The sequence below is a fragment of the Ictalurus furcatus genome, chromosome 6 (genome assembly GCF_023375685.1).
Source record: "Ictalurus furcatus strain D&B chromosome 6, Billie_1.0, whole genome shotgun sequence".
NCBI classification, from domain to species: Eukaryota; Metazoa; Chordata; class Actinopteri; order Siluriformes; family Ictaluridae; genus Ictalurus; species Ictalurus furcatus.
In genome coordinates this window covers 3,979,035-3,993,743 of record NC_071260.1, presented here as the reverse complement: position 1 = coordinate 3,993,743, position 14,709 = coordinate 3,979,035, and the positions used below count along the sequence as shown (strand labels likewise).

At 35.8% G+C, this 14,709-nt stretch overlaps 1 protein-coding gene across 1 annotated transcript in view; it reads left to right on the top strand.

Moving 5' to 3' along the window:
* ttn.1 (titin, tandem duplicate 1) overlaps positions 1–14,709 on the top strand; it is a 147,315-nt gene that overhangs the window by 31,898 nt on the left and 100,708 nt on the right. Inside the window, exons 41-57 of the mRNA XM_053626264.1 lie at positions 1,502–1,768; positions 4,394–4,678; positions 8,701–8,991; positions 9,164–9,451; positions 10,130–10,240; positions 10,321–10,594; positions 10,766–10,949; positions 11,050–11,130; positions 11,222–11,489; positions 12,440–12,649; positions 12,736–12,813; positions 12,919–12,945; positions 13,063–13,119; positions 13,212–13,259; positions 13,619–13,678; positions 14,002–14,073; positions 14,577–14,654. Coding sequence (XP_053482239.1) covers positions 1,502–1,768; positions 4,394–4,678; positions 8,701–8,991; positions 9,164–9,451; positions 10,130–10,240; positions 10,321–10,594; positions 10,766–10,949; positions 11,050–11,130; positions 11,222–11,489; positions 12,440–12,649; positions 12,736–12,813; positions 12,919–12,945; positions 13,063–13,119; positions 13,212–13,259; positions 13,619–13,678; positions 14,002–14,073; positions 14,577–14,654 — 2,679 coding nt within the window. The remainder of the gene's footprint in view (positions 1–1,501; positions 1,769–4,393; positions 4,679–8,700; positions 8,992–9,163; positions 9,452–10,129; positions 10,241–10,320; positions 10,595–10,765; positions 10,950–11,049; positions 11,131–11,221; positions 11,490–12,439; positions 12,650–12,735; positions 12,814–12,918; positions 12,946–13,062; positions 13,120–13,211; positions 13,260–13,618; positions 13,679–14,001; positions 14,074–14,576; positions 14,655–14,709) is intronic.

The window sequence follows — 14,709 nt, the reverse complement described above, 5'->3', positions numbered from 1 at the left end:
TTATAGCATTCAAATTCAGTTTGATCCCCACCAATATTTGATGAGTTGTTGAGCAGAGTTGCCAACAATGCAGCAACTTCAAAGCTCTAATGCCAAATGATGGGAAAATGCAAGAAAAATGAGGGTCTTTGGATGTTATATTCTTTGTTCGTTTCAGACAGTGGCCAAGCAAATTGCAGTATTTTTTGAGTTGCAGTACTGTGGCTACAAAAAGACTGTGGTTGTTATTAAATAATTAAGGGCAACTATGGGCCATATTCAGAGTTGAGTTATGTGCAGTACTGTTTGCAAGACTCAGGCGTACCTACATACTTCAATACTACTCAAACAGTGGACTGCCTTCACGGGACAGAGTTTTCCTAAAACAGTCTCAGTTACTCACAATTCTGACTTCATTTGAATGTGATATCAGTTTGAGTAAGGATCCGTACCATTGTCTGACAGATGTATCAGCAATATATCATGCTGAAATATATCATGCTGAAAACATACCACACACACACAAAACAAAAACTGTGAAATGTAATTTGAGGTCAGCATTAAATACATCAAAATGACACAGCTAATTACTTAACAATATTGTCCCTTTAAAGTCCACAAAAGGGTTAGTTTGAATCAGAGGAGTCCTTGCGTATTTTGAGGACGTAAGTTTTTATAGATAAAATGATGAAAAGCGCTTAAAGTGAGCTGTAAGCACTGCAGATGAGTGCTTGGTCAGCTTATCCTTCAAAATATGTTTTCTATAGGAGAGTGCTTCGAATAATAATAAAAAACATTATTTAATTAAATGATTTTGCTAATTAAAAGGATGAAAAGTAGTCTACATATGTACATATTACAATTTCTTGTCTTTGATTTAGTATTTTGTGGCTATATTATGTTGAAAACAAGTGTCAGAATAATAATTTTTTAAAAATTAGTTAAAATAATAGGATGTACTGAATCGAGTGCTAATTTATGTTACCAAATAATTAGAGTATTAAAATAATGAAAACAAACTTTACAATATATTTACAGTGATTAATGTGGTAATTACAACTAGGACTATTCAAAGATATGTTGCAAATATGCTAGACACCTATTAGATGTCATGCCATTTTTTAAAAAATTATTTTAAATTGTTGCTTCTTTGTTACCTCATATTACATTTCAGAGCAAAGTAAAAAAAAAAAAAAAGCAGTCTGCTTTTTCAGTCCCTGAAAAAGCATTTTCTATCCCTGATATTTTCAGGCTTAAAGGTATATGCTTGTCTTTAAAGGTAGTGGTCTTGAAAACCCCAGGGCTGTTGCTTCTACTCAAGAAAATTCTTGCTACCACAGAGGTGTGACCTACATGCAGGTCATACGCATAATCTGAATCTGAAAAGCAGCTGGAGAATTTGAATCACCAACTTAAATAACCAACTCTGTATATGGTCCAATACGATTAGTACAATAACTATAAGGCTTTTAACATTTCACATTTTCACAATGAGACTTTTTTTTTTCATTTTGATTCCCAGAACCTCCCTCCCTACAAATGCTGGATGTAGAAAAGGGACCAACTACAGTGTTTCAGTGTGAGGTTATTGGTACTGCCCCATTTGGAGTTAACTGGTTTAATAACATAAAGCCACTACCTTTGGACAAAAAGCATGCGCTTGTTTTTGAAGATTCAGTTGAACATTTGAAGTTACATTCTTTTGAAAGATCAGATGTTGAGGAATACCAATATTGCTTATCAAATACAGTCGGAAAGATGTCTTCAGAATCAGTTGCTGGGTTGAGAGGTTAGTATGTCAGAGAAAGAGCAGTCTATTCTGGTTTTCCTTGTACTAACCAGTGTGTCGTAACTAACTTGCAGTTAAGGCCATAGTTTCAAGCTATAATCTGCTAACAAGCATCTGGCAATTTAAAGATTTCGGATGTTGGCATGATCAACGCGGCTTTAATGGTGTGACGAACCTGCCATATCAAAATGTTTCTGATTGCCGATTTGCACCAAGCGACCGCAGCACAAAGTTCTATATAAAGAACTGTGACTATTACAGCAAAATCTTAGGCAATCAACGATGGATCAAGTCAGCTTGAATGGACTGGAAAAAACTTGAAAGTCTTTATTTGGTCATGCAATGATCCTACATGGATTTTGCATAGAGTATTTGCAGACCACGTGAATTTGGGCATTCTTCATTGATTTTAAGCTGTCTATCAGTTGTGGGTCGGTGTGTCACCTTAAGATAAATTGAGTCTCTACTTGTTTCATGTTGTTTAAGTTTCTGATGAAGTAAACTTAATTTGTTCGTTTCTTGCTGATGGTTTACCCCAAATCTTTGGACTTTCCAATCCTTTCATAGCCAAGTACCTCATTGTGATCTGAGAAGAAACCATACATGTGCTCAATGCCTGAGCATTACTGGCTTTCCCTTAAATCGAGGACTTTTTTTAAAATAATTTTTTTGGCATGCCTATTCACAGACAGCAGCCAACACATGTAACTGAGTGTTTCTGAGGAATATAAGAAGAGACGGAAATGAACAAGAAGAACTTATACATTAGAAAGAATGCAAATCTGTTTTAAGATGGAATTTGGATGAAAGAAAAAAAAAAAGTGTTCCAGATCTTGATGGACTATTCTGATGGATCTTGATGCATGGCCTTGGAAATTTTGAATACTAATGGATCTAACTTTTAGCCCAATTAATCAAATTTAAAACTATTTCTTCTGAAGTGATGCACTGATATTGGGTTAGTATTTCTCATATTTTGCTGTCAAGACATTACCATTGAGTCGTAAACTATCAGTGAAGTGCAGTGCAACTGGATCCAATAAATGCTTCTCACAGAAGATTCACAGATTCACCTGTCTTACAGATGCAACACCAAAATAAGTACATGTCTTCATGAATGTACAAAGAAAACTATTACAAATTTTCAAACATTACACTCATCATGCTCAAGTGACTGCAATCACGTATTTATATATTGTAACTTGTCCTCTTGAACGAGATCTTTCTCAAATTTTGAATTTTTTTTAATGGCTGAATCGTCTTTTGGTCACAAAACTTGGAGCCAGCTTATGGATTATGGTCCTGGATCAATTTCCTGGACATTCATGGAATCTCTTAACACTGCTTGATAACCAGACGTGTGGTCCCCCCCCCCCCCCCCCCCCGCCCAGTATCTGCACATTTTTTGGAAAAGCTGAAAATATTCTCTTATTTTTTATATGTACATTATTGCATTTTCTTCTAAGAGCAAAAATGTATTGGAACCCATTTTGCTCAGATACCCCTTGCTTTGTGTAGAAGCTAAAAGACATTTCCATACCAATGAGCAAAAAACTGAGGCTTGAGTGCACATTCACTGGACCCAAGAAAATGTATGTCACATGGTACAAAGATGGTAAACAGCTCTATGTCTCCTATAGATATAACACAAAGGTGACTGAGAACTCATGCATCTTGGAATGCCTACGTGAGTGTACAAAGGACACTACTGGAAACTATTCTTGCAAAATCTCAAACTATTATGGAAAAGATATCTGCCATGCCAAAATGATCACAATTACAGCTTTTTAAACTTTGGAAGAAATTCTTGCCCATTTGGCCTTTTACCGATTAAAGCGATTAAAGTGTTCCCATCTTTCTCTCTCAGAACCAGCCCGTTTTGTGAAGAGGTTGACAGATCTTTATATACCAATGAACCAGTTATTAAAACTTGAATGTTCATTCACTGGCGCACCAAAGATTTTTGTGACTTGGTTCACGGATGCAAGCAACTCTATGCCTCTTACAGATACAATACCAAAGTCACACCAAACTCATGCATCTTGGAGTGCCCGCATAGTTCCAGCAAAGAAACCTCAGGAAAATATTCTTGTGATATTTCAAACGCATATATCTGCCACGCTCAACTGAAAGTTGTAGGTTTGTAAATCATACATGACTCAAGAAGATGCTTGCCTGCATTTTTCTAAAGTCAACTTTGACATCTTATTTTTGTGAAGTCTTAAATCATGTAACTTCCCAAGAGAACAAGTTGATATTGCAGTGTAGGACACCATGGTGCCTGGAATGATGCTCTTGTCTGTGCTGCTGTACTACGAGTTGTGATATTGTGTCATGAAAGGTCTCAGTTTGACCAAGACAGGGCGCATGTGTTTTAAGAATCGGGTTTTTTAGTGCTTGTTTTTTTGGGGGTATGCTTGGATCAACTTCTCTCAACTTCAACTTCTGCACGCTTTCTGAAAAGCTTGAACGATGTTATTTCTCTTCCACATGGGTTTCCTATATGGAAGGCAACGAGGAATGATTTACTCTTTAGTTGCCAGCATGTTGATGAGGGTGCTGTGAAACCTTTACATCTGGTGCTTGCTGTTTTGACAAAAATATTGATTCTGCTGCCTCTCTTAGAACCTCCATGCTTCCTGAAGAGGTTGACTGACACAGTCTTCCCAATTACCAGTAGATTGAGGCTTGAATGCACTTTCACTGGAGCTCCAAAGTTGTTTGTAACGTGGTACAAAGATGGAAAGCAGCTGTACGCCTCATACAGATATAACACAAGAGTGACAGAAAATTCGTGTATCCTGGAGTGCCTGCATGAGTGTAACAAAGAAACACCAGGAAAATACTCTTGTGAAGTCATAAATTCCTATGGAACTGACATATGTCATGCCAATGTGACAACAGTGACAGGTTCGTATAACTTTGGATTCTTTCTATTTTCTACTGCATCATATTTTACCAACCACTTGACACTTCCATCATGTTTAGTCAGCTACTTTGGATAAGCATAATTTGGATAAGGTTTCTGGCTTTAAACTTTTGGCTAACAAGGACTTTCATGGATAATATGGTCAAGATGTTCAGCATGTATATGCAACTTTGGTCAGAATATTCAGGCTGCCAGTTCTCCATTTTTATCCAGAATAATAACAATAATTTGCACACTGGAAAGTCTACACAAGTGCACTAAAGATACCTCAGGAAAATACTCTTGTGAAGTGTCAAATTCCTATGGATCTGGCATCTGTCATGTTCAAGTGACTGCAATGTCTGGTTTGTATTCTGGGCTTCAATTTACAATCTTTGATAGATGAGTTGTACGTCTGCTAATGTAAAATTTATTGTGCTAATATAACACCGGGAATACTACCCAAGGAAGACAATGTATCTGTCATTAAGCAGTCATTTGACTGGTTTGATGTTGTTACTCTCAGGACCTCAGAGTACCTCAAAGTATTTAATCAAATAATACCCATCTTAAACTAACTAGAACTAACTAGAAACTTGTATTCTAACCTATTTTAAAGCTTTATTCACCTCCTATATTACTAGGCTTCTAACTTCATAATGACAACTGGTGATTATAAGCACCAAAGAATATGTTTTAAGGACGAAAAGACACCATGATTTGTTAGCAATTCTGTTTACTTATTCAAGTATTATTTAAAAGTTTTGGTGACTTCATTATTATTATTATGAAATGGGCAAAATAGTAAATTAGCAGATTTGACAAACATATGTCTGACACTATCAAATGTTGTGGTTTTAATAATGGTATTTATACAACTGTGTTAATTATTATAGCATATGTGGTGTGATAATACAAGATCAAGATAAGGGGACATTTATTCTATGACTTGTTGACATATGATTTGCCTATTAGTATATGAATCGTTTAAGAGAGTTTTTTTTTTTTTTTAATTGCTTTTGTCTGATTTCTTTGAAAGCCATCAAAGTCATAGTCATGTTCTGGGATTCGGGAGTATTGAAGGTGCAACTGGTCTGGGCACTTACACTCACCATCCACTTTATTAGAAACACCTGTACACCTGCACATCCATGCAGTTATTTAATCAACCAATCATGTGGCAGCAGCGCAATGCACAAAAATAATGCAAATACAGGTCAAGAGCTTCAGTTAATGTTCACATCAAACATCAGAATGGGGGAAAAAGTGTGATCTCTGTGACTTTGATCATGGCATGGATGTTGATACCAGAAGGGGTGGTTTGAGTATTTCAGAAACTGCTAATCCCCATAGATTTTCCAAAACAACAGTCTCTAGAGTTTACACAGAATGTTGCAAAAAAAAACAAAAAACATCCTTTGTGCAGAGGTTCTGCAGGTTGAAACACCATTTTGATGAGAGAGGTCAGAGGAAAATGACCAGATTGGTTCGCATTGCCAGGAAGGTTGTAGTAACTCTTTACACCCGTTGCGAGCAGAAAAGCATCTGAGAATGCACAACACATCAAACCTTGGGGTGGATGAACTACAACAGCAGAAGAACACATCAGGTTCCACTCCTGTCAGCCAAGAACAAGAATCTGAGGCTATCATGGGCACAGACTCAGAAACTAGAAGGCTGAAGATTGGAAAAAGACCAGGTGATTTTTCGTGAGTCTGTTCCCATGATAGCTCAGATTCCTGTTCTTCGATGACAACAGTGGAACCCAGTGTGGTCTGTTGTAGCCCATCCACCTCAAGGATTGATGTGAGAACCGTTCTGCTCACCACGGTTGTAAAGAGTGTTTATTTGAGTTACTATATCCTTCCTGGCAGCTCGAATAAATCTGACCATTTTTGTCTGACCTCTCTTATCAACAATGTTTTTCCACCCTCAAAACTGTTTGAGGGTGGAAAAACATTGTTGATGTTTTTTTTGTTTTTTGGACCATTGTGTAAGATCTAGAGACTGTTGATTTTGAAAATTCCAGATCAGCAGTTTCTGAAATACTCAAACCAGCCCTTCTCGTACCAACATCCATGCCATGATCAAAGTCACAGTGATCAGACTTTTCTTCACTCTGTTTGATGTGAACATTAACTGAAGCTCTTGACCTGCATGATTTTTTTTGCATTGCGCAGTTGCCACATGATTGGCTGATTAGATAACTACATGAATGTGCAGGTGTACATGTGTTCCTGATAAAGTGGATGGCGAGTGTATTTGGCATTGAAAGTACATTTAAACAGTGTATTTCTTTAGTAACACATTTTGTGATAGTTTATAGGCTACATGCACTTCTGCTATCGTAATCTGAATTATCAAATTGTTCTTAATTATTTAATTATGTTAAGCAATAAAGCACAAGCAAGAGTGCTGTTATACTGAATATCAGCATGGCTGTGATTCAGCTGTAGGCATATGGCCAAAGGTCGTGTAGAACAGCACTTTTGCACATTGATATTGCTTTTAGACAACAGTTACGTTACATTACATTACATTGCAGCATTTGGCAGACGCCCTTATCAAGAGCGACTTACAATTTTCTCATTTTTATACAACTGAGCAGTTGAGGGTTAAGGGCCTTGCTCAAGGGCCCAACAGTGGCAGCTTGGCAGCGCTGGGATTTGAACTCATGACCTTCCAACCTTCCTAACCCTTGCAGTTCTATAAACAATAAATTAATATTAAGGAACTGACATTTCAGACAAAATATGGCCAAATATTTTGGTTTTCCTTGATCTGACCATGAAAATAGCTCAAGCCACAGCTGGATAGCATATTACATGTTGCCATACCAATGCACAGACAGACTGACAGCCCATAGTAAGTGTAGTAACAGTTTTGATGTAATGAACTATTGCTTGAATTTGAATTTTACAATTGTAGTGATTAGAGGGATACAAATAGTGAAATGTACGAGTGCTATTATACTAAATATCAACACACTTAGAATGCCACTTGTCCAATCAAATTAGTGGACCAGAGTTAGCGGTTGTATAATTATCTATAATGATTCATTTTTCCTAATGGGATTCTAAATGAGTATTCTAAAGGAGTATGTAATCTAGCTGGTATGAAAATCTTTGTTAGTATTCTTTTACTGGAGACTTGTGTATTTTTTGTCTTAAATACAAAGTGAGAGAATGACTGTTTGTAGATACTATAATGTAAGTGATAACAGGAACTGTGTCACAGGCATCCCGCAACATTAAATGCAACTGTAAACAGATAAAAAGTATTGTTCTTGATAGTTTATATATATATATATATATATATATATATATATATATATATATATATATATATATATATATATATATATACACATATATATATATATATATATATATATATATATATATATACATATATATATATATATATATATATATATATATATATATATATATATATATATATATATATAATGTGTGTGTGTGTGTTTAAATATTTATTCTTTAATTAAAAAAAATATATTGTTGGGAAATTGCTGTGGGAATTCAACACTTCCACCAGATGGGTGGTTATAGGAAAATAATAAACTTTGGGATAGTAACAGTAACTCCACTTTGCCTCGGGCTGCATCATATGCTCTGTAATGTTTTTCCTGGACGTATTTTATACCATATACGATGGTTAATATTTGTGAAAAACACTTTTGCTTACAAATATTACATTAAGAGATGAGTGTGGAGAACTAGTGCCATATAATTGGAACTTATAAGATATATGAACATATATGCATTAAAATATATAACATTACATATTGTATAACATATAATTACCAATAAAATTCACATTCATATCCACTCAGAGGGGAAATGATTATGTCTTGTGCAGATAAGGTTGCTCTGCCCTGTACATTTGCTATGCTTGTAATGAGATCTGAAAATACTCACATTCCACCGAAATATATGTGAAAGATATGCACATCTGTGCATCTTGAGTGTTTTATAAATTAAACTGTATGTTTTGTTTTCAGAACGGAAAATTCCACCAACCTTCACTAAAAAGCCTCCAGAGCATTTTGAGGAGACTGAGGGTAAATTGGTGAAACTTGAGGGCCATGTATCTGGATCACAGCCACTGTCCATCAGCTGGTATAAAGATAACAAGCAAATTTTCAGTTCTGGGAACAGTGAAATGTCCTTTGAGGGCAACGTGGCCGTGTTATGTATTAAGAAATCCCAAACATCAGATAGTGGCACATATACTTGCAGTGCATCTAATGAAGCTGGTGCTGCATCCTACAGTGTGGAGATAAGCATTACAGGTACAGAACATGTGTTTTACTCATTGTGTTGATCCTCTACATCTTTATTAGGGTTTTGTCCTCTTTGCATGGTTTGTTGTATTGAATACCTTTACTCTGTAATATCTTTGGTTTTCCAAATATTCAAAAATGCTCATAAAAAACTTAACATTTCTTTGTTTTTCTTATTAAGGAAAACAAACACCACCAACCTTTGATCTGACCCTTAAGCCTATTACAGTGGACGAGGGTGAGAGACTTAGCCTTAGCTGCCATGTTTGTGGCTCTCCTCCACTGTCAATCAAATGGATGAAGGACAGAAGAGAGGTGATTTCCTCTGACAACTCCAAGATCACATTTATGGATGGCACTGCCACACTGACAATTGCCAAGGCATCCAGAGCTGATGCAGGAGACTACCTGTGCAAAGCAACCAACAATGCTGGTAGTGATTTCTCTAAGGCCAAGGTCACCATTAAAGGTATGATTTGAATCTTAAAATGTGGATGATGAATATGCATTAAACTCGTATTCTTAACTTGAACTCATTTTTGATGAGTTCAAGTTAAGAATATGAGTGTAATGCATCAATATGTTCTGCAACAACCCATCAATATGTTTTGCAACAAGGTTCTGAAGGTCTTGGGAGAGCTCTTTACTTTTACCCATCATGAGATGTTTCTTGTGTGACACCTTGGCAACGAAAATCCTTTTTAATAGACCATCAATTTACTAAACCAGCTGATATTCATTTGCACAGATAGAGGGTATAATTACTTATGGATTACAGCTGGTTCCTTGCCTTACCTTGCCTTGAAGAACTGCTTTTTCTTAGTTTGTTCAATACGTTTTTCCTGTGTCATTCCACTTTATTACACACTTTATTTATGGACTTTAATGTTGTGAATTCTTTATATTTCCGTATTTCTTGAGTTAATACTGATGTCTGGTGAAAATTTCATGTGAATAGCCTCATTGGAAATATATTTACTGAAAAAAATGTTGATGTGTTCAATACTTATTTCCCCCACTGTAAACAGAATATAAGGGTTAAATCGATCTTACTAGTAATTTAATCAGCATTCTCCTTCGCCTATTTAAGTCTCTTTGTCCATTTATTGTCTTTGCACTTACATTGCTGGTGTTATTTAACAATTAGCAGGAGCAGCCCCTGCGACAGCTCAAACAACACCTTCGGCACCTCAGCCTGCTCAGAAACTGGACGACTTGTTCTTCATTGATGAACCTAAGAGTGTCCGTATAGCAGAGAGTAAGTGGTTAGTTCCACAGAAACTTACTATTTTGAGGTTGCATATTTTATTTAAGGGTATGCCATGTTCTGCTTTACAGAGGGCACTGCGACCTTCATCGCCAAGGTTGGCGGTGATCCCATTCCTAATGTGAAATGGATGAAGGGCAAATGGAGGCAGATGACTCATGGTGGTCGCATTGCCATTGTGCAGAAAGGCGAAGATGCCAAGCTGGAAATCAGAGAAGTGACCAAATCGGATGCTGGACAATATAGATGTGTAGCATCGAACAAACATGGAGAAATTGATTCCAGCACTGATCTGACTGTTGTTGAGAGGAAAGAGATTACACCTGAAACAGTGAAACTGAAGAAGTGAGTTTAAGATTTGATGTCCTCCATATGTCTAAGTATATACTGTAAATATACCATACTATACCTTTTAAAATATATGTAGTGATATATTGTAAGTGAATATATTTATATGAATTATAAATATAATATAATATTTATATGAACACTGGCTCTTATCCTTATAATTTTCAGGACACCATCAAAGCAGAAAAGTCCACGGGAGGACAAAGACATTGACATAGTTGAGCTGCTAAGAAATGTAGACCCAAAAGAGTACGAGAAGTACGCTCGCATGTACGGTATCACAGACTATCGTGGTCTTCTTCAGGCCATTGAGCAGCTGAAGAAAGAGAAGGGTGAAGAAAGTGGAAGACCGGTATATTTTTCTCTTACAAGATTTTGTTTATTGTATAGATGTTGTTTATTGTATAATCATATTTTCTAACTGTATTTATTTTTTTATTTTATTTTACAAGCAACATGAATATACCAGAGAATCCGATGAGGATTTGGTTAGGCTTGTGTCTGATTTGCAGAGAAGAATGGAACAAATTGAAGTAAGATTCTTTTTCAGCATTCAGTTCTAACTTACCATAATGAGATATTTATTAATAGATATAACCATGTGCATTTATTTACTTTTTACAGCCCATTACTCTGATTAATGACATCAAAGATCAAACTACCAAAGTTAACACAGAGGCTGTGTTTGAGTGTGAAATTAAGATCAACTACCCAGAAATCACACTGTCTTGGTACAAAGATTCAAAGAAGCTTGAGAACGGCAGTAAATATGATATTAAAGTAGTGGGTGATCGCCATTTGTTGAAGATCAAGAACGTCCAAACAAGTGACCAGGGAAATTACCGTGTCATCTGTGGCCCGCACATCTCCAGCGCCACACTGTCAGTCGCGGGTAAGTCTTTTTTTTACCATTACCTGGTTTTGTTGTCAGTTACCATGTATTAAATTGTGTTAAAGGTGGTTTTACAACCTGCAGAAGCCATCTCTTGGTAAGAAGGCAACACTGCCAGTAGTGCAGTGATTATTTACATGATCACAGTTTTTTGTTTTATTTCACTCTTGAGTATTTGTATGCAAGTCTTAACTTCTTCACTTTGTCGACGCTACTAAACTGTTGGATTAGAGGATGACCGCAGAGCTAAAGGAACCATTTGGGACAAGACAGGAGTCAGTTCCCTTCTCCTGATAACCTTGTATAATGCCCATGACTATAGCGACAGCCTCTGAGAAATATTAAAATATCTGATCTTCTATGATCAGTTACTGTCCACAACATTCTTGGGTTCTTTATTTTTAACAATTTAATTCTACTCTACTGGGCATTTCAACACCTTTGCTTTCATTCTTTCATATGTCAAAAATTCACTGGTTCTTTTGAAAACTGTTTATATTTCTGGTCGAAGGAGAATGATAGTGAGTCTAATTTTACATTTACAGCAGTTACCACCACATTCTTAGTGCAAAGTATTCTAACCTAAAATAAGTTGAACGTTAATATCTAAATATTAAATATGAAACTTTGATCATATGATGACATGAACAGTGTGCCCCCGCCCCCAAAGTTGAAATTAAATTTAAACAAATGAACATGGATTTATGGTGTGAACAATCAGACCACAAAAAAAAAAAATGTCTTTTGAACCCTAAACTAATCTCTTTGCTTTATTTTTGAGTTCTTTCCAATAAATACCGAAGGTTCTCTTGAGCTGCATGGCCATTGTGGCCTAACTCTTATTTGAAACAAAAACGATGGAGGAATTTAAAGGTTATTTATGGTGCATATTGGAACATGGGAAGATATGTGATACAAAGTTAATTATTCAAATCATATCTTATTTCCAGCTGATCAAATACAGTTCACTAAGCGCATTCAAAACATTGTGGTGAAGGAACGCCAGACTGCGACTTTTGAGTGTGAATTGGCATTTGACAATGCAGTCGTCACATGGTATAAAGACTCCTGGGAGCTTAAAGAGAGTCCAAAATATGCCTTCCGATGTGAGGGACGACGTCATTTTATGATCATCTGTAATGTAACATCTGAGGACGAAGGTGTGTGAAATTAAACGTCATTTAGTTTTAACGTTTATCTTAATTAAATGAGTTGAACTCAGTTATCTTCTTTAATAATGTTTTAGGCGTATACTCAGTGATTGCACGACTGGAGCCCATTGGTGAAGCTAAAAGCTCAGCTGAGCTGTACCTGTCAGGCAAAGGTACTAATTAAATATTACAATAGCGTTAATGTGTTTAGTATAGCAATTAATCACTAGCGATATGGGTTCTGAATCCCAGTAATGATATTTTACATCCTTTCACAGAAATTGATCTAGGAACAATTTCTTATGGTGAGTATTTTTTATATTTAGAGACAGAGTTCCTTAGTTGCTCAATAATTCTGCAAATCTGAACCATTTAATACACTCTAAACAATACAATAAGACAAAACTTCTCAATGCATTTAGATGTCTCAGAAACATTAATACAAGTGCCTGAGGTGTCATCTATGATTAGTTTTAAAGGTATGATGGAATACTTTAAGTCATATATACATTTTCTATATAATGCAATTCAGTTTAATAATGCCTTCTTTCAAATTGTTCCTATTCGAAAGATGAGTCAACAGAATATTATCATTATGAAGAAAAGACTGAAGTGAAAGGTACTATTTCTAATGTTACTCCACCTGTAACCTGATTACTTGTTTTAATTTTCGACCATCCTCATCCTAATAAGCTTTCCATCCCTCATTCAACAAATCACGTCTGTTCGGAGTGTTAAACTAATAATTATAACCAAGAATGCAACATGTATTCATGTCATCACATATTAGCATGTGTTTCTCATTTTAATTATTCATTTTATCTGTGACTAGCTCAAGGAGAGTTATGTTACGGAATCTAAATAGCAGATTTGAACTTATATATGCTTTAAAAGGGCTAAGCTCGTTTCTTTCATTCATTCATTCTTTCTTCTTTTCCACCCCTTGTGTTCTTGGCACACTTCATTTTGGTACGGTAGAGTTTGAGAGTTGGACAGTGCAAGAAGAAAGAGTCATTCATGACGTCACATCAACTCAAGGTATACCATGGCTACCATGTCATTAACTGAGAACTTAACGGTTAGCCTACTTCATCCATGCTGTGTGAACGCTGTCTTCCATCCCACTGATACTTTTTCATTTGTTTGTCTTCATCATCTATGTGTAATGTAAGCAGTGCTATTACTGCTGTTATACTGACTAATCCACCTGTTTTTTTTTTCCCTTTCAACTATTGTATCTAATGCATCATCAATATTGTCATCAAAAACTCCACGTGATGTCCTACACACCATGCCATTAAAGAATTCTGAGAAATGCACTCATTTCTTTGTCATATTGATGTTTGTTTGTTTTCAATCAGAACTGAAGAAGCCAGTTGAAGAAACTGTAACCAGAATGGTGGCACAAAAGACAGAAGAAAAACCCCAAGAAGGTAAGAGAACGCCACGTTTTTGTCCGGCTTAGATTTAGCTATCAAGTTGTTTCTGTTTTGTTTTTTGGTTTTCTTTTTTTGGGGGGTTGTTTTTGTTTTGTTTTGCTTCACTTCACACTGAATATTCACAATGTTCACATCTGTTAAATGTCCTCCTGTAAGTCATTATGGGAATGTTTTGATATGTAGTTCTGTTTATGAGAGAGAATGTGTATTACATATTTTCCCACTTAATCAGGTATTTCCTCACTCTGTATTGTAGTTTTTCATGACTCATGGATGGTGCATAATAAAAAACTGACATAATTAGCTCAACTGTGCAATGAAGTATTAGCAAATAAACCAGATGTGAAGAGATATAAATGTGCAACTTGGGCATTAATTGTATATATTTAATCATAAAATAAAGCTTTTTATTTATCACAATTTATCATTATCAATGATGCAGTTTTGTGAATCGGCGAATGTATTTCTCCATTTTATTTTTACTGGATTTTTTTTAGAACCCAAAGTCATGCCTGTAGAGGAAACAGTCCCGGTAACAATTGTGCCTGAGTCAAAACAACAACCTACACCTAAAGGTATTCATAATAATTGTCCTTGTATTGTCCTCATATGTTGCCATATAGATTCTTC